At 41.3% G+C, this 26049-nt stretch overlaps 1 protein-coding gene across 6 annotated transcripts in view; it reads right to left on the reverse strand.

Moving 5' to 3' along the window:
* LOC121950219 (alanine and arginine rich domain containing protein) overlaps positions 1 to 26049 on the reverse strand; it is a 30810-nt gene that overhangs the window by 3986 nt on the left and 775 nt on the right. The window contains exons 2-42 of one of the 6 annotated variants that reach the window (XM_088080320.1): positions 25356 to 25644; positions 24507 to 24621; positions 24184 to 24357; positions 23309 to 23415; positions 23068 to 23205; positions 22318 to 22475; positions 22165 to 22191; positions 21854 to 21890; positions 21704 to 21773; positions 21573 to 21624; positions 18979 to 21191; positions 18575 to 18755; positions 17397 to 17458; positions 17020 to 17119; positions 16535 to 16639; positions 16015 to 16070; positions 15869 to 15938; positions 15724 to 15768; positions 14197 to 14457; positions 14000 to 14101; positions 13850 to 13920; positions 12223 to 13185; positions 10703 to 10878; positions 10121 to 10336; positions 8812 to 8842; positions 8568 to 8709; positions 8232 to 8445; positions 7895 to 8078; positions 7516 to 7662; positions 6755 to 7217; positions 6004 to 6509; positions 5712 to 5864; positions 5292 to 5467; positions 4967 to 5060; positions 4753 to 4779; positions 4281 to 4358; positions 2990 to 3124; positions 2763 to 2875; positions 2101 to 2248; positions 1721 to 2011; positions 1353 to 1588 (exon numbers count right to left, since the gene is read on the reverse strand). In XM_088080320.1, coding sequence (XP_087936446.1) covers positions 1353 to 1588; positions 1721 to 2011; positions 2101 to 2248; positions 2763 to 2875; positions 2990 to 3124; positions 4281 to 4358; positions 4753 to 4779; positions 4967 to 5060; positions 5292 to 5467; positions 5712 to 5864; positions 6004 to 6509; positions 6755 to 7217; positions 7516 to 7662; positions 7895 to 8078; positions 8232 to 8445; positions 8568 to 8709; positions 8812 to 8842; positions 10121 to 10336; positions 10703 to 10878; positions 12223 to 13185; positions 13850 to 13920; positions 14000 to 14101; positions 14197 to 14457; positions 15724 to 15768; positions 15869 to 15938; positions 16015 to 16070; positions 16535 to 16639; positions 17020 to 17119; positions 17397 to 17458; positions 18575 to 18755; positions 18979 to 21191; positions 21573 to 21624; positions 21704 to 21773; positions 21854 to 21890; positions 22165 to 22191; positions 22318 to 22475; positions 23068 to 23205; positions 23309 to 23415; positions 24184 to 24357; positions 24507 to 24621; positions 25356 to 25555 — 8837 coding nt within the window. In that variant the 5' untranslated portion in view covers positions 25556 to 25644. Of the gene's footprint in view, positions 1 to 1352; positions 1589 to 1720; positions 2012 to 2100; positions 2249 to 2762; positions 2876 to 2989; positions 3125 to 4280; positions 4359 to 4752; positions 4780 to 4966; positions 5061 to 5291; positions 5468 to 5711; positions 5865 to 6003; positions 6510 to 6754; positions 7218 to 7515; positions 7663 to 7894; positions 8079 to 8231; positions 8446 to 8567; positions 8710 to 8811; positions 8843 to 10120; positions 10337 to 10702; positions 10879 to 12222; positions 13186 to 13849; positions 13921 to 13999; positions 14102 to 14196; positions 14458 to 15723; positions 15769 to 15868; positions 15939 to 16014; positions 16071 to 16534; positions 16640 to 17019; positions 17120 to 17396; positions 17459 to 18574; positions 18756 to 18978; positions 21195 to 21278; positions 21476 to 21572; positions 21625 to 21703; positions 21774 to 21853; positions 21891 to 22164; positions 22192 to 22317; positions 22476 to 23067; positions 23206 to 23308; positions 23416 to 24183; positions 24358 to 24506; positions 24622 to 25355; positions 25645 to 26049 lie in introns of all 6 variants that reach the window. The other 5 variants (XM_088080321.1, XM_088080323.1, XM_088080324.1 and 2 more) reach the window with 5 other exon arrangements.

The raw sequence follows: 26049 nt of genomic DNA on the forward strand, positions 1-26049 counted from the left end.
TTGGAACAGACTTACAAAGGGTAGTGATTGAAAACGTCCCCTATGAAAAGGACAACCCTTCAACACCCTGATATGCCATCAGTGTGCTGGCGTTTACGTCAAAAGAGGAGACGAGTGTTGCTGGACAATGCGAATGTGCCATCTTTTGCGGTGGTAACTTCTCTTGTGTGGACTACAGGCAGCCTCTTGTGATCTTCAGGACACTTGGGATATATTAACAACTTAAGTTTCATACTATCAATCGATCCGTCATCAAATTTCTAAAAACAACAGCACAAAAAAAAACACTGCTTCATTACCTTGACTATATAAATAATAGACATAGCTACCATGATGTAATCCATAGGTGGTGGATTGCCGTGTTGAAATCTCGAGTTCTGAGTTTCAGCTGTCGCCATTTTGTTTTTTTGCAGCTAGAAGGGACCAAATTTGGATGAGAGGCTGGGGCTGTGGAGTGAGGGGTGGATCTGACAGACTGCAGCGATGACGCAGACAACCTGTCACTCAAGCAGCCCCGCCCCTTAAATGTGCATAACTTTGCACCTTAATAAAATGTAAAAGGGTGAGTTATAAAGACCTTCACCCTCTGTACAGTTGTTATGAATGTTGTAATTAGCCATAGAGACCAACATTTTTTATACCAGGCTGTAATCATGTTTATTTCTGCTGTTAAGTTGGGCATTTTGTTATGGGGGTCTTTAAACAGTGCCTCAAGTTGCCTTTCTATAAACTACAGTTTTTGGCACTTCTGCACTGCCTTCATTTTTCCACCTTGGAGGTGCTATGTAACGTTAGCGACCAGTGCTCCTACCTTGCCTGTCTGCACTAATATTAGTGGAGCTGTAACAAATGCAGCAACATGACTGCCAAATTTAATTATATTTTGGGCATGGGGTGACCTCTTGCTCACCTGGTAGAGTGTGTACAAGTCAGCAATGACAATGCAGCGTTAGGTAGTTTTGCTATGCTTGTTATGACGTAAAGGACCATAATAAGTTGAGACGACATAAAACTAAGATAATACGATGGTAATCATAATTTTTTTTAATCTTTATAAATGAAGAAAATACATTTGTCGTTTTCTTTTGTTGCTCTTACAGCCATCTTGTCAGTGAGTTCTCATAACACTGGGTTTGAAGTGTGCCTCTGTTTTGGGGGGTCATGAAACACATGTTCACTTCTCCCTACCGCTCTGTCCCAATAAGAATCAGTACATCCTTCCTCTAGATGTAAATGTGTAAAAACAGAGGGGTATGGGGTGTATTGAGATAGGGGCCAAGGTGTTAAAAGTTTGATCAGAGTATCCATTCTAGAAATATGGCACTAAACTGTGAAGAGCAAGCTGATCTCACCTCTCTAGTTTGGCAGCCAGGGACTTGCGGAGGCGCAGCTCGTCTCTGTAGAGTTGGTGGTATCGTTCTAGCTCAGTGCGCGTGGATTCTCTTTGGTTAAGGCTGTCATGATGGACAGTGCGGGCCCGGGTCAGTTCCCCCTCCAGCTCACGGATCTTTTGCTCCAGCTGGGAGCGCAGGTTGGCCTCATTGGCCGCTTTTATCTGATCCAGAGCCTCTTGGGATGCTGCCTGGTTCTGAGCGACAAACACATATAATTCTATTCAATCAGGTTTGGTGATGCTTTAATTGATGCTGTAATCAAAGAATTTCTCAGAAAAGAAAATTGTTAATATAAACCAATAAAATTCACCCAGCAGATCTTTTACCTGCAGGAAGTTGTTGACCTGCTCCAGTTTCTGTTGGATCTCCTTCCGCGCCCTCTCCTCTGCATCACGGCGGTACTGCTCCACCTGGCTCTGCTCCATCTGAGTGGCCTCCATTCGGCGTCTCAGGTCCAGCACCTCCTCCTCTAACTGCCTTTTACTCCTCTCTAGGTGGTCATTGCTGCGACCCATGCTCTTTAAGGAGGCAAGCTGATCTTTCAGCTCCCCGTTCACCTTCTCCAGCTGGCTGCGACGGGACCCTTCCTTCTCCAGCTGCGCCTGCAGATCGTCCACCTGGTGACATAAGAAAGAACAAAGATGTTTTGAGGCTGAGGGCTAACAGCTGAGGCTACAGTGAAATCCTGGTGCTGTACCAGACAAACCTTTTCCTTCATGCGCTCAAAGGCACCCTCAGCCTGGCTGTGTCTGCCCAGGTCCATCCGTAGACTGCCCATAGGAGAGCCAAATTCAGCCCCACCTGTCTCCTGATCCCGCAATTTCTTTTTTGCAGTCTTCAATAAAGTACGCAACCTTAAACACATATACACAAACAAAACACAAAATACAAACACAACATATATATTAGCTTGATTAATGATACACAAAGTTAAGTCATTATATCAAATAGTATTCCCACATACTGCAAAATGAAAACCAGTTTTGACTACTTGTAACTCATTTATACTAAAATGTGACAGGTTCAGATTAAAAAGAAAACACCCAATAACATCAAAACAACATCTTACTAAAGGCAAACTCAAATTCCTTAACAGAATAAGGTACGTCGAAGAAAAAGAAACACTAAACTGGTCACAAATAAGTGAGCACACAAAATACAAAAACAAGAGAAACACAGATAGACTTATAATACTTGAATAGGAGCTGAGTTTGTAAAATATCTTTACACCAGATACACACATTGGTGCACCACAGCCACATAAGCCAGGAAAGACTGCGCTCTACTGGATCTCAGTTGTGTCTAAACAGGAGGAAGAAGGACTGCCATGGGTGAGGAAGGTGCGAGAGGGAGGAAGCTAGGAGTCACCTGTACATTTCTTTTTGGAGTTCTGTGTTTCTTTTCATCTCTTGATCCAACCGGGTGTCAATGGCTTTCTTCTGCTCTGCTATTTTCTTGGCTTTCTTCTTTTCTATTTCCATCTGGAACAAAGTCAACATAACTCTTGAGGCCAAACTGTGGTATACTGTCAGGATGGATAACTTAAAAAATCATATACAACATTAGCCTGCACATGAATGCCTCACTGTGATCACCTGGGTGCTCAGGTCTGTTTTTTCCTTCTCAAGCTCCGCCAGGCGCAGTCCTAACTTAGAGCGGCCTTTCAGCTCCTCCTCCCACATGGCCTGAGAGTTCTGGGCTGTGTGAGACAGCATGCTTTGCTTCTGGACCTCAGGTAGAGAAAGACCGAAGCAGTAAATATAAGCATTATACATGTACATATTACAAACATACATTCTCCTCAGCTTGTTACAATAATCACATTTCTGACTGTTCATTGCACCTGTGAGAAACTGTTTCAAATATACTGTAACAGTGTGGTCTTTTTCCCAATAGTTTAACTAGATGTATTTTTTGGTAGACTGTATTAGTACAGATTTAACATGCCCCTGATCTAATTTTTCATTGAAAGAAACTATTAACCCACGGTTTCCCACACATTCATTTATTTGTGGTGGCCTCCCACAATAATAAAAAAAAAAGGTGCCACCACTAAAAGATTTTCTATTTTTGGAGCTGAATCGTTCATTAGGAGCACTGTTGAGATACACATAGCATTTGCTCATGCATTGCACCTCTTGGAGCGCAGAGTATACTCCGGGGCAGATGGAGCAGCAGAAAGTCAGGCACATTAAAAGTGAAGCTTGACTGTTCATTCTGCTGGGTCTAAAAGTTTGCATTCACTCGCAGGAGCTTCACCTCTCATCCATCGACCTGATCTAATCAGCTCTGAATGGACCAAAAAATTTATTATCCACCCCGAAAGTCATAAACTTCTCTCTAGAAAGACAGGACTTGTTCAGATATCTCCAAGTTAGGCACCATTTTAACAGAAATATTAGAGTTACTCAGGAAAGCGATGACTCTGATTAATGTTTAATGATGCATGCAAGTCCAATCTCCACAGAAAATTAGCTGCTAGAATTTATTCATTCTGTCTGCGAAGTGTCGCTCCACAATAATTTCCAATCTAAATGGGAGAAAGAAGCCAGTTCAACTCTCACAGAGGAGGAACAGCTTAAAATTTGTAAGACACAAGTAACTACTTCAAGATCAGATCAATGGAGAGAATTCAAATGGAAAAATATTAACAGGTTTTTCATCACCTCAAAGATGAAACAAATACAGGATGTGGTCACTGTTGGAAGAAATGTGAAAATTCCTTGGCTCAATACTTTCCGAACTTTGGGGCTATATAATCCAAGCAGCTTTTGTTGAACTTTACCCTTTTGACCCATTCTGCTTTATGTCTGTGCCTGTTATTGTTTATTCTAAAAATCAATAAAAATAATGTTTAAAAAAAGTATGACTTTATATACCACCAACCTCTTGACTGAGTTGGTCTTCCAAAGTCATCTTACTGCTTTGGAGGTTTGTAACCAAGTCTTCCAAATGACTTCTGACCTACAGAAATAAGAAAAGCCTTGTAAAAAAATAAGTTGTTCATCAATTTATAAAGTCGAGAAGAAGAACACATTGGACTAAAGGTATTAACATGCATCATGCAGTTTGAGAGAAACAGGACTAAAAGACCCCCATACCAAGATCAGGCTTTAAGGAGAAAACACATTTTGATGTCACCAAGAAAACCCCAAACTAGCACAAAGCTAAACTTCTGTATGTTTGGATTCCTGGTCTAGCAGCTTTTGCAAAAAGTCAAAAAAAAAAGCCCAGGTGCATTTCTTGGTGAAAATAGATTAATATGATTTTATTATTCCCGTCGATTTCTATATAATTTACAAAGCAGTACAGAGGAAAACCCACACAGAAAAACTACGCCTACATCCACAATACCAACCCCTTCTCCAGGCGAGCAGTCAGATAGCTGGAAAAAGATGGGATACCTTAAAATATAACCATGACTTTATAATGTAGAGTCAGCTCTTTAATGTCAGAATCCTGAGATATTTAATTTTGCTTTTTTAGTCACAAAAAAAAGATAAGGCGCCACCAGGCTCCTGTGTAAAATGTGTGTGCGCAGGATATTGGTTCAGATTTTCAGCAGCACTCACCCTGGCAGATTTCTCAGCTCCTTTCTGTAGTGCTTCAATTTTGTTGGACTGTTGTTTGGCAGCAGCTTCCAGTCTGGCGTTCTCTATCTCGAGCCTAATGTGACATTACATTGACACACTCTGCATCACAGGCATTCACATAGAAACATATCTGAACTCAAAGCTGAAAATGCTTTTAACACACTTTAATGGATTTATAATTATTTCTCCGTCGTGAAGTTGGCTTACTTTTCAAGCTGATTTTTTTTATACATATGACACCCAATAAAATAAAATACATCGATTGATCTCTGTGTGTGTGCATAAAGCATGTGTTCGTACATACCTTTGCACAGCTTCCTCCAGCTGTTTAATGGTGGTTTCAGAGGCTCCTGAGGCAGACAGCGCCTCCTGGTGTTTCAGAGCAGCAGTGTTGAGTTCCTTTTCCTTTTCATCCAGACTACTCTTTAGACTGTTAATGCGTCTCTCAGCCTGCACATACTGGTGTTCGCTTTCCTCCAGCTACATGACAGAGACAGAGAAGCATTAACCTCATCAGTAATGTTGGACTTAAATATCTGTTCAGTGAATATACTGAAAGTTATTACTGCTTATGACCAACTGCTCTATTGCCGTAAAAATGTCAAAATGAGCAATCAAATCTCAGTACAGCTTTAAGTGCGTGTTTCATAATTGTACACACAGTGGGTACTATAGATGTGGTGATAATGTGCTGCCACAGGGTGGCACTGTTCCCTGCTGTTACCTTTCCTTTGAGCCTGTCCAAGTCTTTAAAGAGACGAGCCTTCTCTTCTTCCAGGTCATTGCGGTAGCGTGTGTTGACCTCCAGAGAAGCTTCACTCATTGACAGCTTCTTGAGTGAGTCGGCTAGCTCCTGCTGTAGCTTCCTCAGACTAGTCTGTGCTCAGAAAGAATCCAAATACAACAGGATTTGATTAGATATAAAGAGAGCCTTAACTGGTTTGTAGAATAAAGGCTAAAAGTGGGAGGTGGAGGAAGTTCGGTAATCCTCTTACCCTGCAGAGTCCTAATCTTACCTCTCTTTCGTTCTTCTCTTCCTCTAACTTGTAGACTTGATCTCGGAGATCGGCAGCCTTACTGGCGAGCTCTTTGTTTCTCTCCTCCACTAGTTGCACTCTCTCTTCACAGTCAGAGCGCAGCTTGGACAGAATGTCACTGAAGCGTTCTTGGGCATCTGTCACAGCACGCTCCTTTGCAACTCCTTTGTTTTGGGCCTCCTCTAGCTGCTGCCGCAGTAACATGCCCTCACTCTGGGTTTGAGCTAGTCGCTCCTGTGTGGCCTCTTGCCGTGCACCCGCACGGCTGACCACCTCCCTCTCAGCTTGCAGAGCTGTTTCTAGCTCCTTGACACGAGCAGCCGCCTGCTCCTTCTCCCGCTGTAGGACCTCCAGCAGAAGGCCTTTCTCTGTCAGCTGCAGCGTGGCCCGATGAACCTCATTCTCCAGGCTGTTTGCACGAGTCTCTGCTTTGGCCAACTTCTGGGAAAGGCCGCTGACTGCCTCACGGTGACTGGCTGTTTCACCTGTAAAAGTAAAAAACATAAGAGTTAAAAAAAAATAAATAAATACGCTCACAACAGTTTATTCAAATCTGGCTGTCAATGACAACTGAGCAACTGCTACAGTCAAGCCCTTCTGACTGGATCTTCTCTTAAATGTACGTGCATAAAGGATGAAATCACATTTCATGAATTACACAGTGGGTGCATTTTAGATTTCAAACTGCTCTTCCACATGGATGTGCCTGTTTCATGAAAAAAGTACTAACCTGTGAGTTTGTCTTTAAGACGCTGGTGTTCCTCTTTCTCCCGGAGCAGAGCTCTCTCTGTCTCTGTGTGAGCTGCCAGGCATAGCTCTGCCTCCTTTATGGCTCCAGCCAGGCGCGTACGAGTGGACTCGACCTCTGCATCCAGTGTTTCACGAGTCTGCCGCTCATTTTCCAGACGGGTTGTTGTTATAGTTAACTCAGACTTCAGGGCGGTCACCTGGTTATTGCAGTTGAAGACAGTTTGGGTCAGGGCCTCACTGCTGAGTTTGAGATCTCGCCGAGCATCTTCCAGCTGTTCCTTAAGGGCCTCATTCTCCTCTGTAAGGTGACTCTCTTTGAGACTGCTATTGGCCTGCGAACGCTCGAGGTCTGTTCTCAGGACGGTTAGCTGCTCCTGGAGGGTAGCAGTCTGTTGAAGCAACTCCCTCTCTCTGTCACTGGCCTCAGTGAGCTGAGACAAGGCCTGAAGACATCACAAGAAAGTTAAGATTCCTTAAATCAACAGGTTTTCTTTAAGATCTGATTACAAAATGGATTAGTTGTTCCCAAACTGCATTTTTACAAATGGTAATCTTCTAATAGCAACACAAGACTGTACAACTCTCACTTCACAATTCCTAAAAGTTTCAGAATATTTTTCTGTTCATGTCCAGCCACTTACACAGAAACACATCAGTGGGTGCAAACTGTTAGAAGATCATCTAAACCACAAATCAAAATTATGTTTTCCCAAATAATGAATACCGCTCTGTGAATATTACCTCATTGCTTTTGCTAATGTTTCTTTTGTTCTCGTCTTCTATCTCTTGCTGCTTACGAAGATGGCTGTTGAGCAGATTCTCCTGCAGCGTCCGAGCACTCCGCTCCTGAGCCAGCAGTCTCTGAGTCTCACTGTGGTCCTCTTCAAGCTGGGTGATTGACAAATAACCAACCAATGTAACAATCACATATACACCAAAAAAACTACTGGACAAGCTAGGTACTGGTAAAACACTCAAAATCATCCAAATAATAAAGTCAAATTATCTTAATATCTACACAGTTATATCGCATTATTAATAAAACTTTATCAAACATCAGTACAAGGAAAACAGCATAACATCACTGCTCACTTTGAACAGAGAAATAAAGAGCGTGTACCTGTTTCATGCTGTTGACCAGCGTTCTCATCTCCAGCTCCAGATTTCTGAGGGTTAGCTCAACCTTCTGTCGCTCCTGCACCTCCAACTGATGCTGCTCCTCCGTCCTCCTCAGCTTATCTCTGGTCGTGTTGTACATCATGGTGGCATTGCGGCGATTTTCCTGCTCCTGTTTCAGCTGAAATCTACACAGGCAGAAATTTCAAGTCAATAAACCACAATAGAGATCCATAAAACAAGCAAACACATACGATATGATGCACAAACATATCAGAAAAGAATGCAAGACTATGCATGTACAGAAATGGCTACAGAGAACATTAAAAAGTAATACTCACTTGAGGTTTGTAACTTCAGTCTGCAATTCCAGCTGGCTGCGCTCCAAGGCAGATTTAACATCTTTGACTTCCTCTAGAGAGCCTTTCAACTCCGACCTCTCCATTTCCAGCGTGCTCACCTTGTCTGCCAGGTACCCATGGCGACTCCGTGCCTTTTGGATGGAGCGCTCATATTCATGGAAAATGTTTTGCAGCTTCACCATGCTTCTGGAGTCTGTGAGATATAATATGGCAGAGGCAGAATCATTTACTTAAAAGCATATACTAGCTTGCTTTCAAAGGTGAATTATGTACAGTACAGTGCAATATTAGCTTTTGAATGAGCTGAATCAGTACCCAGAGTGGCTGAATCGAGCTTCTGAATGAGGAGGGAGGCGTGACGGTAGCCTGAAGTGGGAGAGTCGATGTCATCTGTGGCTGTGTCTGATGACTGAGTAAGTTCATCAAAGTCTTCTGCCATCTCCACTTCTTTAGGGTTCTGAATTTAGAAACAAACTGGGGTTAAAAAGTCATTCAGTTTCTCATTTTGTATTGTGTATGACAAATCTCTGACAAGTTACTGACAGAATTCATGCTCTACCTCAGTTTTCTGTTGTCCACTGGTTGGAAACCTGAAACCAGCAAACACAGGGAAGAAAAACAGGGTTTAATTCAAAAACTGAAGCACATGTTCTCAAGACAGGACAGCTGCACTGAAAAGTTGTTGGAAGTAAAATGGTATAATGCAGTATACTATTATTATTTTTTGTAAAAATAGTAGTTAGTCATGCAACTGTGTAGGGAGGAAAATAATTAAAATCAAGAAAAACTGAATCCTACTGATCACCCCCCACCAGCACTGTGAAGGTTTGTTTTGACTGATTGCAAAGCAAATTTCTACCTCAGTTTCTGAGTTTATATATTGAAAGATTGTGTTTATTCATCACAAACCAACAATACACAAACAAGACTTTCTAACTTACCAACAACTCTAGTAGTTCAGTTCAGACCAAAGATTTGCGATGAACCAAGTTGAAACTTGCAACCATCGCAGCTAGACATAACAGTGCATCATCTCCATGGCAACAATTCTCTGTACTTCAGTTATGATTTCAAACTTTTAAGGCCTATTAATTTGTAGCTTTGTAATGTATGATTGTGTATAGTGATGCTGAGATATTTTCTGCAGATCTAGTAGTGATGAAAAAAAAGCATAAACAAAACATGAGCCTTAGATGTAGCGTAGTCATAAATACACAAAAATAATTTCAATAACCAGTGGGATGAATCAGTCAATGAGTTGGTGTGCCATATGCACATTCAGTGAGCAGCAGCAGCCACACACCGTCCAACACCAACACACCATGAGGGAATGTAAATAAGATGGACTCTGCCTTGGCGGGACATCAGAGAATGCCCTGCTTCCTGACAAATCATAACCGACTAGGCCAGCAACTTTACTGTTGAAAAAGGCGATGTGTCTTGCATTCTAAAACCAGCCAATGGTGACTTTACAAGCTGAGTTAAAGGTGATACCATCAGCCGGCTTGAGTCTAGCTAAGACCGGTTAGTTCACATCACTGCAACTTTTCTCTGCGATGGTCTAAAACGGTTTTGCCTTTTCACAAATTTTGGTCTGAACCGGACTTTATGTTCCTCCTTGTATGTTAATTAAGTGATGCACTACAGGTTTTGGATTAGCATGCATTTTTTTCTTTTATTTGATTATTTTTTGTTTTGCACAGAGACCTTAATTAACTCTCCTAAGAGCAAATTGGTGACTGTTCACATCTACTGGCCTCTACTTGCTGTTGTAACTTTATAATTCACTTTGCGTTCAGTCTGAACACCCCTTACTGGTTAGTGACAGAGAAAAAATTGATACAAAAAGTGGCATACTGCATATATACCTTCCTTCATCGTCCGACACTTCACTTAAAGTGCTATCATCAAACACAGAGAGAGGGTCTCCATTGACATGAGTGTTGGTCTGAGGGGCTCTGCTGCGCCGGGCCCCTCTGACCAGCTCCAGCTGTAAGGTCTCCTCTACAGCTTGCCCCTCCTGTTTGTTGCTATTGTAGGTCTGCTGGAGCGGGAGATGCAATTGCACTGGTGCCCCGTTGGTGCTATGGAGAGCAATAAACCTGATAGTCAATGAGCTGTGACATCTACACCTTGGACCTTTTGAGATGGTGCTAAAGAAAACTTCATCAAATGGAATCAGTAAAATAAAGTTTGGACTGAGCTCTTGTTGTTGAATGTGCCATTGAAAAAAAAATGTAGCTAAAGAGCATTTCTCAAAAAGGGTATTACAGAACGATTTATTCAGACAACAACATACACATACACACTCAAAGCAAAAATAAAATGTATTCTTAAAGAAAATATCTGCCAACTGAATCTAGAGGAGGATTGTGGATGTGTTCTGAAATTCTAAGACCATTAGTCAACATTTGCTAATGATTACTGTACAAAAGCAAACTAATGCATACCTCTTGGTGGCTGCAGGCTGCTGTTCCTGCTGAACTGCTCTGGCTTGACTTGACAGGCATCCTAACCTTGTCTCAGGTTTCTTAGTACCCATGTCTCCCAATGTAGTTCCATCAGTATTCCAGGAAGTACTGGATTTTTCCACCTCCATCTCAGTCTTCGTCGTGTTTTTGCCAACCTGAAAAGACAAAGGGAAAATATTTAACAACTGGATTTGAGAAATGAATCCTATCTAACACAGGTTGCGGCCAGCCTTTTAAAATGCATTTTGGAGCAGGGACTTGTACACTTTGTCATGCATAATTTAGTGTCACCCCTCCCTTCTGAGACCTAACACCTTAGTGTGGTTACCCTATTTGATGTGGTATTTTCTGTTAATTACAAGGATGCAGAATTCTATGCATTACAATGCTTGCTGTGGCATTGTCAATACCTGCCCTGAGAAAAATGTCTGATAAGACATCCAAAAACTAGAAAAGACAGTGGTCTTTCAAACACAAAAATTACAATCTAAAGAAATTGTAATTCAAAGATTCTTTACTTCATAACAGCAAAGCTACAATATAAATATCGCTTACAATACTATCTCTCTCTCTGGCAGTTTAAAATGTATGCTATCTACAATGGCCTCTTACATTCAATATTATAGACTGCATTTGTGAATTAAAAAGCCAAACTGTGTAGCAAAGACATAGCACTACATTCATATTTCCTTGTATGCTCAGGAAATATAAGAACACTCAACAAAAGGCTGGCCAAAAATACATCTATTAATTAACAACATAGCTCCATATGTAGATAAAAACGGCTTATTCTAAGGTTATGAAAACCGAACGACTCTTAGTGTTGGGTGACTATAAACTAATTACAACATATTTATGGATATTATATTTTGTTTCTGCCAATGAATGCTGCTAAATTCTAAACGCTATCTTTAAGCATAGTAAGCATAAAGAGACAAAAAATATATACAACTGCAATATCATTGCAATGGCGCTTCTTTTTTGGGAAAAGAAGGCTATTATTTGCAGAATCTTCAAACCACATCATCTAGAAAAGAGAGTTCATACAATTGAAACTATTCAACATAAAGATACATGCAAGGTCCATGCATGAAAAAGAATGAGTCACTACTTAAGACCACAAAAGACTGAACTTTGTTTAGTTTTGGAGTACAATCAAGAATGCCAAACAATTAATACATATATTGTTTTAGGTTACTTGAGTGCAGTGCAAATGTCCCTCAGCATGTAGTAGTTCAATTCTACATTAGTAAAAAAGGGACACAAAAATGTAGGGACAAACATGCGCTTCTACTTGAAATCAAACCTAAACAAAATGCACATCAAGACATGGAAAAACGACACTAACAGAAGGAAGTAAGATGAGGTAATGATGTATGGTAAGGTTGGTCCTTTTGAAACAGCAGATTAAAAGAAATTTTTAAAAAAAGTACATGGATGAAATGAAGACAAAGAGAAACGATCAAGAAGGTACTAAGGGAGGGGCGGCCATCCTCTACCTCTTTGTTGAGTCGGGCCTTTTCTTTCTCCAAATCCAGGAAGACAACCTTCAGCATCCCTACCTCAAGTTTAAATCTTTCCTTGTCCTCTTCCAGGTCCTCATCAGAAACACCCGGGATAGATGCTGAACGTCTGCTTAGTGACGGAGAGCGAGACCCGGTGAATTCCTCAGGATCCTCTACTGAACTCGCATTGTTCTTCTCAGTTACATCTGCAGTGTCTTCCTTCCACGTAAGGTCCAGATGTTGTTTCTCTAATGGCCCAAGTTTGGCCTCATCTTTTGAGAATGTCCTACGGTCAACATCACATGTGGGTATGGTATGATCATCATTAAAAGCTCTGGGAACAGGGTCTATGCTGCTGTCTCTCTGTGCTGTGGTGGGTTTTGGTAAGGGAGACCTGAACCTTTCCAGAGCATCATCAGGCAGTAGACTTGGATCTCGACACATGCGGCTCTTACTTGCTGGAGTCATACAGACCTGCATTCTGTCCTCACGTAAGGAGTTGTCTGTTGACTCTGTTGCAGAGTCTTCCAGTCCAGACTCCCTCTGCTCAGGTATAGTGAGAAGGACGGTACTCCTTGCTCTGGCCATTGGACGCACAATGACTTCCCCTTCATCGTCATCGCTTGACTCTTCTTCTGCAGAAGTTGATTCAGCCATGGCCTGTTCTTCTGTGGCGTCTCCCGCAGAATGTCTTGATTTAAGTAGTTCTCCAAACTTCTCTTTTAATTCACCAGCAACATTCTTGAAGGTGGATTTTACCTCCCTTTTCTCCACCTCAACCCAGAGCTTCTCATAACGATTCTCCCACGGGATGTTTTCCCCCGCTTCACCTCTTTCTTCAGGACTGCGTTGATCTTTAAAGTCCTTGTCCTGTACTCCACCTTCAGAGCTCACATGGCCAGATGGGTGTGGGTTATTTAGATCTAACTCACATGTGTCTACTGCATCATCTATCTCCTTTGATGGCATGGGTGGACCACGATAAACACAAAACAAACAAGACAAAAATGCAAAACAAGAAGTTTGGACTCATGTCACATTTAGGGAGTAAGTTATGCATGTAGCACATATAAAACACAAAATTCATATTTATATGGAGGTATTTCATTCTCATTGTACCCTGTTGTACCCGGTCAGAATTATGTCAGTCAAATTGGATGTGACTGTCCAATACATATATTCAACTATTTGCTTTTTTCTTTTTACATATAGAGTTCAAGTATCTGATCAGGGTGTGGCGCGATATGCTGGGCTGGATGACGATGGTCTCCTGCGGGCTGAAAAGAAAACTTTGGAGGGGGTGTGACGGTAGGGGTAACACTAATCACTGTAGCTTTAAAACTTAGCCTGCTACAGCCTCTTAAAGACAGAAATACTGTCCAGCATTTAACACAGTTAAAAAAATAAAATGTCATGATTAACGCATTAACGCTAACAGCCCCATTTTTAATACATAGCTCTTCTTTGAAATATGCACATACTAAACAATAGACTGACTTGATGATGAATTTTAATTTTCCAGAAATTGAGAGAACATGAATGTTGTTCATGTGTCTGGGTCAAAAGTCTCAAAACTAAAAAAGGATTGTGGTAAAGCTGGTATATTCTGGGTATTTCTCACCTTTTGCTGCTGCTTGTCAGACTCCACATTACTTTTACCATCTCTTGTCATCAGTGAGAGCTCAGGGGAACCTAAGAAGACAGAGTTTTTATCCAGAAAAAGTGCACACAAACATCTGTAGGCATATTAAAAAAGACCAGTGAGCCTTACCTGGTATAACCACTGCCTGAGGCTCAGCTATGTTTTGCAGCTGATTGTCAGTTTGCACTGTACTGCAAGGAGGTCTCATATTGTCTGGTTCCCAATCTGAATCTGAATTTCAAAGCATTTAAAGAAAGATAACAATGGTGCAGTCAGTTATAAATATGCATGTTTGCAAGATTACATAAGGACTTAACATGCTTTACCTTCTTCACTCTCAGGTTTCTGAAACACCATCCTCCTCGCTCGAGGTTGGGGCACGGGTTGGGAAGGTGTGCTTGGCAGTGTCTTGTTGGAGCTGATGCTCCTCTGAGGTGTTGGGGGTGCTGCTGGAGCAACGTCTTCATCCTGTTCTTTAACAGATGGATAGGAGCATTCTGGGAACTCCTCAAGTCCAGGGGAGGCCAGTCTGCGGCCAGGAAGGGTTCTCTTACTGGTAGTGCTGGCGGAGTCCCAGTCTGATGCATCTGGGTCATGAATACAAGAAGCTGTAGGTCAATGAATATAATATGATGCTGATGTTTCTGAAGGGTCAGAGGTCGGTTTACATCGGGATGACCACAACACAAGAGAACACTACTCAGTGGAAAAGACCTGGGATAAGCTGGAAAGCTATTGCACTTCATCAATCTGAGGTCTTAAACAAGAACTACAGCTGCCAGTGTATACAGTCCACCTTGTCTAATCAGCTAGTTCGTGTTTACTGACCTGCTTTTTTAGCTTCAAGGAGTCCGAAGGCAGAAACATACAAAGGTAGTGAAGTGAGTGTTGAATATGGATACTGCAGGTCATTTAATTAAAAGCTTCAGAAAGACAGCAGCTGCTACGTTTTTGAAAGTAAAGCTTTCATAATGTGGATATTGGGCACTACTGTGGAGATATAAGACGGTTTACAAGCAGTAACCCTATAAAGGATGCATGTGCATTACATTTAGGGCCGAAAGGCGGCCCCTAACACTGAGAGCACTTTTTGTATGTTGCTGCGTCCTTTTTTTTTTATTGTTGCAAGGCAACTGCAGAGTCACGTGTCCTTAGCTTAACCTGTATTTCACTGTAAAGTTATCTCACAGATTTGTACCTAAAAATCTGTACAAAAAAATGGACAGGCTGAGAGCACCTGGGGACAGGACACTGGGAAACACATATCTGTGCTGGGTACGTGTGAGGGGAAGAAATCACAGGAAGGACCTCCAGGTTGTCCAGATGTTTGTCAAACTGTCCCCGACTCAGTCTAAAAAAATCATCCAGGCCAATCTGCTGCATATATTCGGGCCTATTTACAGTTGGGAAAATGTTAGAAAGTAGTTGAGACTATAATTTGTTCAAATATGTCTTGCAGCTTGTCTGGTGGGGCAATGACAAAACATTAGCTTCATACTATACACTACCACTTGATGCCTAACACAGAGGGCTTGCCTCTCATTTCATCTGATTGAACAATGGGAAAAAAATCCCAACGACATTAGAAGCTCTCCCTCTCTGAGGTGAAGTTTTTTTCAACTTAAGGCATTTAGGGCACTTCTGCAAAAACAGAAGGGGCATTGAGAAGAAAAACAGGGAGCACTCCGCTACGCAAAAGTAGCAAGCAAGACGCTTCACTCTCATTTCATATTTACAATAAGCCGTCCCAGGCTGCTAACATGCATGCTGTTTTACCAGGGCCCGAGGTGATCAACTGCCTCAAGATCATGTCGACAAATGAATGAAATGGAGAATTTCTTATTTTAACTTACCCTCAAGATCATCAACATCCCCCAGGCCAAGCTCTTCCATTAAGTCTGTCAAAGAGAAACAAAGTAACATGTTAAATACAGTGTAAAATAAATAATCAATTCTTAGACTTACATGAATTATGATGCTCCAAATTATATTATTTACCAGTCTTTCGTTCATTGTCCCCTTCAAGTTTGCTCAAAACACGAAGTGGTTCCCATTTTGCCTTTTCAGTCTGGTAGGACAAAAATGCTATTGAGTCCAACAGATAATAATTTTTACAGTCTACAGCATTTAGCTGCTGAACCTACCTCTTTTTGTATAGTATCATCTTTATCATGATGATCGTCTCCATTATCATTTCCAACTGCAAGAGACAAGACATGGCATGTTAGAGACAACACAATGAACTTCTTCTGTTAAAAATAAATATATATATATACAGTATATGTACTCTGACGAAGCTAGATGAGTTTGCCAGAACATTGCAAAAAGCATTCCCATGCAAATGAGCTCAGTTAATAAGTGTGAAGATACATGGTTAGGTCTCAGAAAGGCATTTGGATTCCTCGTTCTGGACTGGAGCACAAGTCACAAGACACAAGAATGCTGATAAGTGCTGCACTCATTGGAGCCAAAACCTGTTGAAACCAAGCAAGCTAAGAAGACCCTGTAACCCCAAATTTGGGAAAATTGGGTTCAAGGATAGCAGGCAGGGGTGGAGTGGTGTATGCTGCATGCACTCTCTTATGGTGATCATAAGGTGATAGTCAGGGCCTCTGGTATGGTTAACATGCTGTTCCTCAGACCTATGAGTAAAGACATTCATACCCTCTCCCCTGCTGCCTCTTGGCCTGCCTACACTCCTCCGAAGCTCTACGACTGCCATCCTATTGCCTCCATCCCCTCTCAAAAAAGAGGGAATGTAAAAGAAGTCTACAAAAAAAATGTCACATATAGACAGTTTCACTTGAATTGCAGAGAGGTTTAGAGATTCCTTGACTGCGACGGGAAATAAACTCAGACACATTTGGAGTGTTTACTACTGACACTCTAAAAGTGGTCTATTGATGTAGAAGCTGTGTTGATTGATGGAAACTATATTGCATTGCACATCCTATATCATATTTAGACTGAAAAAAGACAGCTTGAACCATTGGTCATTGAAAACATAATGCATGCATTCATACACTGAAGCACAGTTTTCTACTATTATGATCAAATAACATCACACTGTTTCTGCAGCATGAAATGGTGCCTGGAATGATTTGACTGCTTTGAAATCAAACAAAAAGGAATAAATAAAGTGGACCTACTGTCTCGAGTCTCTTCTTCAACAGTGGACTTGTCCTCACAATCCTGAGTGTGTAAGCCTTGGCTCTCTTCATGTGGCATTTTGGCTTTGTCAGAGTGGGACTAAAAGAGAAAAAAAATATTAAGAATCTGTATAGGAAAATGACCTGCATTTTTTTCTAAGTAAAATCTAAAAAAAATTGGAGTTGTGGACAGAATATCAATGTTAGTTTGTTGGAACCATTTAACGGCTTGGTGTTGGGTGTTAGCCACTGCTGCTGTGCTAGCTCGTGCTAACAGGGCAGACATTGAACTGACTGAGATGATCCTGACGCTGGACAATCCACCCAGATGCACACACAAAAAGATATTATTATTCTAAAATGTGTCTTTACTTTACCTCAGAGTCCCAAGAATCCTGCTCCTCATCCGCTTTCTCGAGACCCAGCTCAGAGAGGAAATCTATTTCAACAGACGTAAATTAATATCGATGATTTAACTGAAAAGAACTGGTAGTTGACCAAGCAACATCAAAGAGCCAAGTGGCTCACCATGTGTAAGTAAGTTGTTCTAGGTGGCCATAGTAAGTAGAAAGGTACTTTATTAATCCCAAGGGAAATGTTGGCATCCACTAACTTATACTATACATACAAAACACAAATGCACACAGGGATAATGCAGAGGAACATAAGAAAAACAACACAGTGGCGAAATGATGGTCTAGCTACTACAGAGAGCTGTGACTTTAATGTATGTGCTAATGAAGCTATTGCAAATGTAAGGTGATTAAACTAAAACGGTGCAAGAACGATGATTACAAACAACTTAGTAACTATTAATAACACAAACTGCTGATAAATGTGTGAACATATACAAAGGCAGATTGTGCATAAAGGCTATTAACCAGTAACTTACAGTCCAGCAAAAATTACTGAAAAGTAAATATAGATGGTATACGGTGAGTAGGGCTGCCCCCTGAAATTAAGAATCGAATTATCAGTCAGAGTCCACTCAGTCAACTAGGGTTGCTTCAAGTGAAGCAGTCTAGTCAGTGTACTGTGCGGTGTGTAGATTTTGTACCACAGCTACTCTGTGGTACAGAGGGTTGCTGACATGCAGACAGCAGCACAAAGGAAAAGAGACTCTGCAGCGTAAGGCTCTGAGATAAAATCACAAGGTCATACAATCATCTTCTGAGTGTTAGGAGTGTAATTTTACAGCTAACAAGAACTTAATACCATACAGTCTCTGGCCTTTGTTTAATATCTACTGTTAGAAAAAATATACTGTTGCACATTCTCCAATCCCTCCTCAGAGCCGTGTACTTGTCTTCTTTATTATATGAATGTCGCTGTTGCACGTCCTGCTGAGCCCCATTCAAACTTTAAAACTTTATATGATTTTTTTTTGTTTTAGTTATTTGTATTAAAAGGTCAAAATTTAATTCGACTGACATCATTTTGAGTCGGGTACAGCCCTAACGTTGTAGTTGTGGTATTGTACATTTTGATGAATACACTTTTTTGTGAAGCATATGCAGTTGTTCAGAACATCTATTATTAAGGATTTGCTCATTACCTCTTTTCTTATCTTTGGAGACTTCTGTCTCAGGAACAGGTGAAGTGGCATCAAGGGACTCTCCACTCTCTTCAGGTTGATCATTATCATCTGAGATGTCTTCTTCCTCCTCTTCCTTCTCATCATCATCATCATCTCTCTCCTCCTCTTGCTCATCCTCATCTCCAGTGGAATCTTCCTTCTGTGTAAAAAAAAAAAAAAAGAATGCTTGGTCATAACCGCGTACTTTAAAACTCACTTCCATTAGTGCATGCGTCCACAAGAAGCATCTCCAATAAATGGAAAAGCAAACTGGGAACAGGCATGTGAAAAATGAGTGAGGAAAGGTTGCTTCAGCAGACCACACTAAATTTCAGAAGCTGCTACACTACAACTAAAAACTGCCTGTTGTGTGCTTGTTTTACCTGGACAGGCTCGTCAATGTTTCTGAGCTCTTGATCTCTCGTGCCTATGCTCTCTGCCTCATCAGGTGAGTCTAAATCCACATCATCAATGGCAGTCTGAGGTAAAGCTTCTTCAGACAGTGGGTCCCCGTCTAAATCGAGACGTTGATCAGCACTGGGAATCTTTCTCTTTTCTCTTTTTGATTCCTCCTGAAGGTCATCAGTCTGGGGAACAATGGCACTTTTATTTTCGAGAGGACCATATGCAGTTAATTTAGCATCATGCTCATCGTCATCAGACACTTTGACTGTAGCGCTAACAAAATCGTACTGCAGTTTTTGGTCCTGACTGTCAGAGTCCTCACTTGACTCATGGTCTTTGCTGGGATTGTTTTTCTGAAAACCCACTAGTTTTTCCTCCTCCAACCTGTTATCCTCTGGAGACTCATCCTTTTCATCAATTACTGATTCAGTTGCCTTTTCAACGTCTTCATCTCCCTGTAACTTTTTATCTATTGCACTTGAGGGCCTCGACTTGGTTGGGGTAGAGAGACACGTCTTCAAGACATGACCACAGGCTTCAACTTCATCATCCTCTGTCGTCATTGTCTTTTGCTTTTCTGACTCATCACTTTCTTCATCATCCCAGCTGCTATCATCGCCCTTCTCATTCTCTGAGTCTAATTTTCCTTCCACCTGTGATGACTGGCCAATTGATTCAGTGTCATCTTTGTTGATTATTTGGTGTCTGGTTGTTTTTTCCTCCTCATGTACTGATGACACTGCAGGGGAAGGGTCATTTGACTCTTTCTCAGAACTTTCTTTATCTTCCTCCCAAGAGCCAGTCTGGTTTGCTGTTGCAATATTTGTTTTAGAAACTGGTGACTGCTCATCACCTTTTGTTAAGGAGCCATTATCAATTTGGTCGTTATTTTCAGAGCACGAATCCCACTCTGATTCCTCTACTGCTGCTTTTGCTGGTCTGTTATCGGACTGAGGAGTGCTTGTTGAGCATAATCCCAAAGAGGACACAGGTTCATCTATCACTTGCTGAGGTGAGACACGTTTTGGAGATGGTACCACTGGTGATGAAGAATCCCATGAGGTATCCTGGTGGTCTTCATTTGGTTGCAGTAATGAGCATTTTGAATGCACAGTTGCTTCTACTTCTGGTGGAAAATCCGATGCTTGAACATCACATTTCTGATCAAGCATCCCATCATTTACCTCCTCTTCTTTAGGAAGGTCAGCATCACTGTCCTCTAATGAGGAGCCCCATGAGGATCGGCGTTTCACATCTTTGCAAGCTTCTTCATTTGATCCAGGAGCATCTTCAGCATCGGAGGAAGCATCTGTATTTTCTGCGCCATCCTCTGGCACATTTCTTCGATTGGCTAGTACTGTATTGCGACCAAATCCTCCAGTATGATTATCCTCTTCATCATCGCTGCCGTTGCTCACTGTATCACCACTGTTCTGTTTATTGCTCCAGGAGTCATCATCATCTTTTTCTATCTCGCTTTCAAACTCTTCCTCTTTAACCCCAGTAGGTGAACAGGTTTCTGCAGGATGTCTGGGTGCCGTTGGGCCTCCTGTTGGACCCAGATTGTAATCCTTTCCGAGGCTGTCATCCTCATCAGAGAATTTAGATTCTACCCTAATGGCTGACACAACACAGTCCTCTTCTACATCTAATGTTGCTGGCAGTGCATAAGTCGCTTTTTCAGCTGGGCCGTCATTGTTTTTAGTCTCCTTTGTAGCATCTTCCTCCAAGGCATCTACATTCTCACCTAAAACACCAGGAGTAGTTTGACTGTTGTAAGAGATGTCAGGACCTGGTGTGTTCTGAACATCAGCATTGTCAATGATCTTAAGAACACCAGTACCAGGGGGTTTCTGCACATCTTCAAATTCAGTAGCGTTGCCTTGCACAGAAGCCACACATTTGTCCTTGTCCTCTTCCTCCTCACATTCATTCTCCTCTTCATCCTCTTCCCCATCACCCTCTTCACTTTCTTCATCATCATCTTCATCCTCCTCCTCTTCTTCTTCTTCTTCTTCTTCTTCATCATCTTCGTCATCCTCGTCTTCTTCTTCCTCCTCTTCTTCTTCTTCTTCTTCCTCCTCTTCCTCCTCCTCCTCCTCCTCCTCAGAGTCCTCACCTTCTGGGCTTCCCTCTGGAGAGTCTGATCTTGCTTTACTACTTGAAGGCTGCTTGCTTTTATCCTGCTCATCTGCTTTTTATACGCAATTGGGGGAAAAATAGGAGAGACAGATGTCTTAGAAATGCAAGAGGCAAAACTTCAATACAAATATTGTACCTTTCTGTAGCTTGGAAGAGGGCTAGAAGTCATCTGGGGTGCTTTGAAAAGAAAGGGAACAGGAGAGGGATCTACTGGGAGCTGAGGGGCTTTGCTGGATGGTAAAGCCTTCAGGAGGGATGGAATTCTCTGGACTCTATTCTCACTCTCTGGCTCAGACTCTGAACCACTCAAGGATCGGTCAGGCAGTGCAGAAGCTACAGGGCAGGGAGGGATAAAACATTACTACCAAAAGAAAACACAAACTATGGAGGGACACATACATGTGAACAGGGTTTAAAAGATTCTCAGTACCTTCTCCTCTTTTAGATGCAATCATTTTCCGTAGGTTTACCTTCTGTGGTTTCTGAAAGATAGCATTTCAAATGAAGACCAGAGCGGAATTTTGGAAAAACACACTTTATGGGAAAAAACACAGCACCAACCTTTTCGATTAAAACTGATTCATCATCATCTTCTGATGAAGGCCATTCATCTGCAGCACTTTTTGAAACCCTGATGAGGCAAGAAGAACGGTTTAAGCCAGGAAATCAACTGCAATTGTAAGCTGCAAATCAGAAGGAAATTATTCTCACCGACTTAATGACTCTGACTGAGAATTGTCTTCAAAGTCTGCAACAGAGTAGAGGAGCTTGTTTTCAGCCTCAACTGAATCAGTTTTAGGAAGGTTCATGTCATATTTGAATATCACAACTGTCAAATAGCAAAATCTGCTAGCATCTAAATCTTAAAAAGCAGAAAATCTAAGCAGCAAAAAAAAAGCATTTCTTGAAAACATTGGTAATGTGAGTATCAGTCCTCAAGAACAGTTAATGATCTTTACTGGCACGAAACAAACAGCTTTTGACTAATTTCACTAACAAAGCTCATCTAAGCAAAGTAATACCTCCCCCTGCTTCATTTGCTCCATGCTCTAGATCCAGTCAAGGGGTAATGCATGAGGAATAAATCAAATAACCAAAGTCAATAATGAATAGACACAATAATATCCTCACACCACTCTCATTTTATACTATGTGCTGAAAATGTATCTCCATACCGTCTTTGTCAGTGGCTGGTCCTCCCAAAGAGAAGCCTGCTTCAATGTCTTGGGAAGGACTGCCCAACAGTGTTTGTTTCTTCTTTTTGCTCTGACCTTGTGATAGGGAGGGCCCCTCATTCCTCTGGGTGCTATGCTCAATTATCAGGAGGGAACAACTACAAGAGATTTAAAACAGTGAAAATGTCATAATGTCACAACCACATTTCTTATGAATAAACAAATTAAATTACCCATTTGTGGACTCTGGTTGTTTGTTTCAGTTCTGTGTTCCTCTCACACATCGCTAATGCATAAATTACAGAACACTAGTGGCGTAATGTTACGTGTATTATGCCCGAGCTGTTCACTACAGGATGTTCTGTTTTGTATGCAACATGTGTTTGGAAGGCCCTTAGACCAACACAGGAAAAAAAAATCTATTTATGTCTTCTACTTCTTTTCCCAGGAATGTTTTGGCAATGCGCTAGTTGCTGTCTATCAGCTGTAGCATCCTAGTCGGCCTAGCATGGTTAGCCAGGTTACTTGTACGTAAATGTGTGTATGCTGACATTGTTCAACTGAAGTCTAGCATATCTGCAGAAAACATTCAATTTATGACAGAACTGCCCAAATGTGTCAGCACATGACAAAAACAACCTGGAAGACGAGTTGTTCTGCATTTTGAAATCTGTGCACCATTACACTCGTACAGAACGCATACCACTCTAGGAACATACAGTATGTGCAAAGCAAAGAAGCACAGCTTACGGATGATGCCCATTCATCACTGCATAGTCATCAGCTGACCATCCTTTGGTATCCTTTAGTGTTATATCTGCGTCAAACCGCAACAGCAGCCGCAGCATACCGATTTGTCCATTGCCAGCAGCTATCATTAATGGAGACCTGCAGGTAAAACCAACGGTGGCAACATGACTGTTAAGAATCAACTTAGCAACAGTGAGGTTATTGGATGTGTATCACAAATGAGTCGTGGTTTTTTACTGACCTTTGGCTTTGGTCCATAAAATTCACACCAGCACCCTCCTTGAGGAGAAACTCAGCCATCTCTATATGATCCTCACGGACTGCTACTGTCAACGGTGTGAATCCCTCCTAAAAATTAGATCACAGTAAACAACCTCATTTACTGGATAGGTGTCATCCGAACAGCATAAACAAATCATACACTGATTCTCCAATATCGTAGGTGGCAGAGACGTTTTGCTACTTTATTTTTTAATACTTCTTTATTTACAAGATTTTTACTGTAGCCTACAGAAACACATCACTGTCCACACTAGATGTATCCAAACACATAATGAGCACAGTATTCGTTTCCCACAGCAAACATTTGTGCCCATCATAGAAGATAAAGCACAAACACGTACCTATTAAATTAATGATGGCTCTGGTCTATTTTGACATGCCATGCTATGCTTGGTGTTGTGCACAATATCATTTGTGGTATAAGACCAGCTGACACTAAGAGGTCTACTCCTACTGGACATAGTTGGTTACACAACGGACTGATATTATGATATATAAGCTGTGATAGTAGATAACGTAATACTTTTTTTAATCAAGAAAGATACAGGGGTAGGCCCTGCAACTACAGTTATTCTCATTATTGATAAATCTGCCCATTATTTTCTCGATCATTTTGTCAGTAAAATGGCAGAAAATAGTGAAAAATACCCTTTGTATTTTCCCAGAGCCCAAGATGAGCCACATATTGTCCAATCCCTAGCATCTTCACTGAAACCACTCACAATTCAAATACATCTGGTAACACGACAATAGGTCTGTATAAACTGAGATCATCCTGGTGTTTTTCCGAAAAGCTAAGAAATTGTACTGTGGCAGACAGAAAGACAAAATCACCTTATTTTGTGCATTGATGTCAGCCTCATGCTCCAGTAGCACGACCGCAGTGGGAATGGATGGGATGTTTGCTGCTAAATGCAGGGCCATATTGCCATTGATGTCCACCAGGTTAGGCTCAGCATGATTCTCCAGCAATATGCTCACGCAGCGCTCATGCTGGCCCTGCACTGCCTAATATGGTGGGAAAATTGACATGAATGAAGAGGCCTGAATAAGACCTGAAACAATGTATGAGGAAAGTAGCCAACTGGGACCATTACAAAAATGTTAAACATTAAATGAAGAATCACTCTGCCGTGAAGTGTCCATTCCAGGATTACCTTCATTAAGGCGGATCTATTTTGATTGTCACATAGGTTAAGCTTGGCTTTGCTCTCAACAAGGAATTGCACCACCTCGGCATGTCCACTGGCGCAGGCAATATGAAGTGCAGTTCTAAAACAGCAAAGGAAAGAGTTATTTTTCATACTACCACACTTCCATTTACCTATACAGGGATTTCTACAACTATTTTTTTCCGCTATGCAAGTTCTCCCATCTTAACAATATATTGTTTTAAATGTTCCATTACTTCATTGAGGAGCCTAGCATACTACACATCAATGATAATGTATCATAAGCCATTTTTGTAAATTGTATCAAGTACGATATGTACACCAGTCAGTTACTTCTGAAACACACACTAATTGTAAATGGTAACTAGATACTACCTTGAAACATAAGTAGAAAAGAAACAATGGGGTGTCATGTACGTTTTACTTGGTGCTTTAAACAGCTGTCAGTTAGCTATTATCAGTAAAAAAAAATACTGGGCACCATTTAACCACAATCCTGCTCTACTATGCAAAAAAAACCAAGCAAATCACAAACAAACTGATAAAAAAATTTAAAAAATGAATAAATATATTCTCAACTGTGTACCTTAGAGTGGCCGCTGCCCCATTATCATTTTATATCTAGCAATGCAACAATATTTTTTAAAGTGCTTTGTTCTTTCAAGGTAACAAGTCAAGTGGTAAATAAGGGTATACTCTATAAGAACACTGATGACAAAGTTGGAAAAAGAGGCTCCAAAAATAATGTGTATAGACACAAGTATGAGACAGATAAAGGATTGTGACATAAAGCTATTCACATGGATTGCTTTGACGTACTTTGATCAAACTTACCTGTTCTCCTTGTCAAGTTGATTGATATCATTCTTTTTAGCAAGTTGCTTCAACTTGGCCAAATCACCCACTGAGGCTGCCTTGTGAACCTTCCCGAGGTCCTTTTCTTTTAGATCATAGCCAGCAGAAAGCACACTCCCGTTGTCAGGAGTACCGGACGGGTGTTTCTTTTTCTTAGTGAAGCTGAATATCTTCTTCATTGTACCAGGCAGCACAACATTGCCTTTGCACCGCCACTACCTGTCAGTCATCAGGTGCTGGAGGATCACCACAGGCGGCTGTCCCATCCCTAATTAAGACGTACAAAGCGGATTAGAAGCCTATAACACCATACTGAGAACACAGCGGTGTTTCTTCATATAAAGATACAACTAACTACCGTAAATACTGTTTCTCACATAGTAATCTAAAGTGAAGTATTTAGGGCATAGACGGCATATCAATCGACTGCATATATTGGGCGATAATTAGCCTAACGTTTTGTATCTAATGTAGCGACGGTAAAAACACACAACTGTCATGCTAAAGGCAGCGATTCTTTAACGGCTAACTAAGCTACATCCATCCTCATTTTCTTGACTGTACCTGTACTCTTGACACCAGGACGTCCTCTGACGTTACCTAATTTAGCACCAAAGCATTTTAGCGTTTCATAATAACGATTTCAATGCGATTAGGATGCGCAGAACCGAAA

Source organism: Plectropomus leopardus, chromosome 7 (genome assembly GCF_026936395.1).
Source record: "Plectropomus leopardus strain MGB_pleo_1.0 chromosome 7, ASM2693639v1, whole genome shotgun sequence".
NCBI classification, from domain to species: Eukaryota; Metazoa; Chordata; class Actinopteri; order Perciformes; family Serranidae; genus Plectropomus; species Plectropomus leopardus.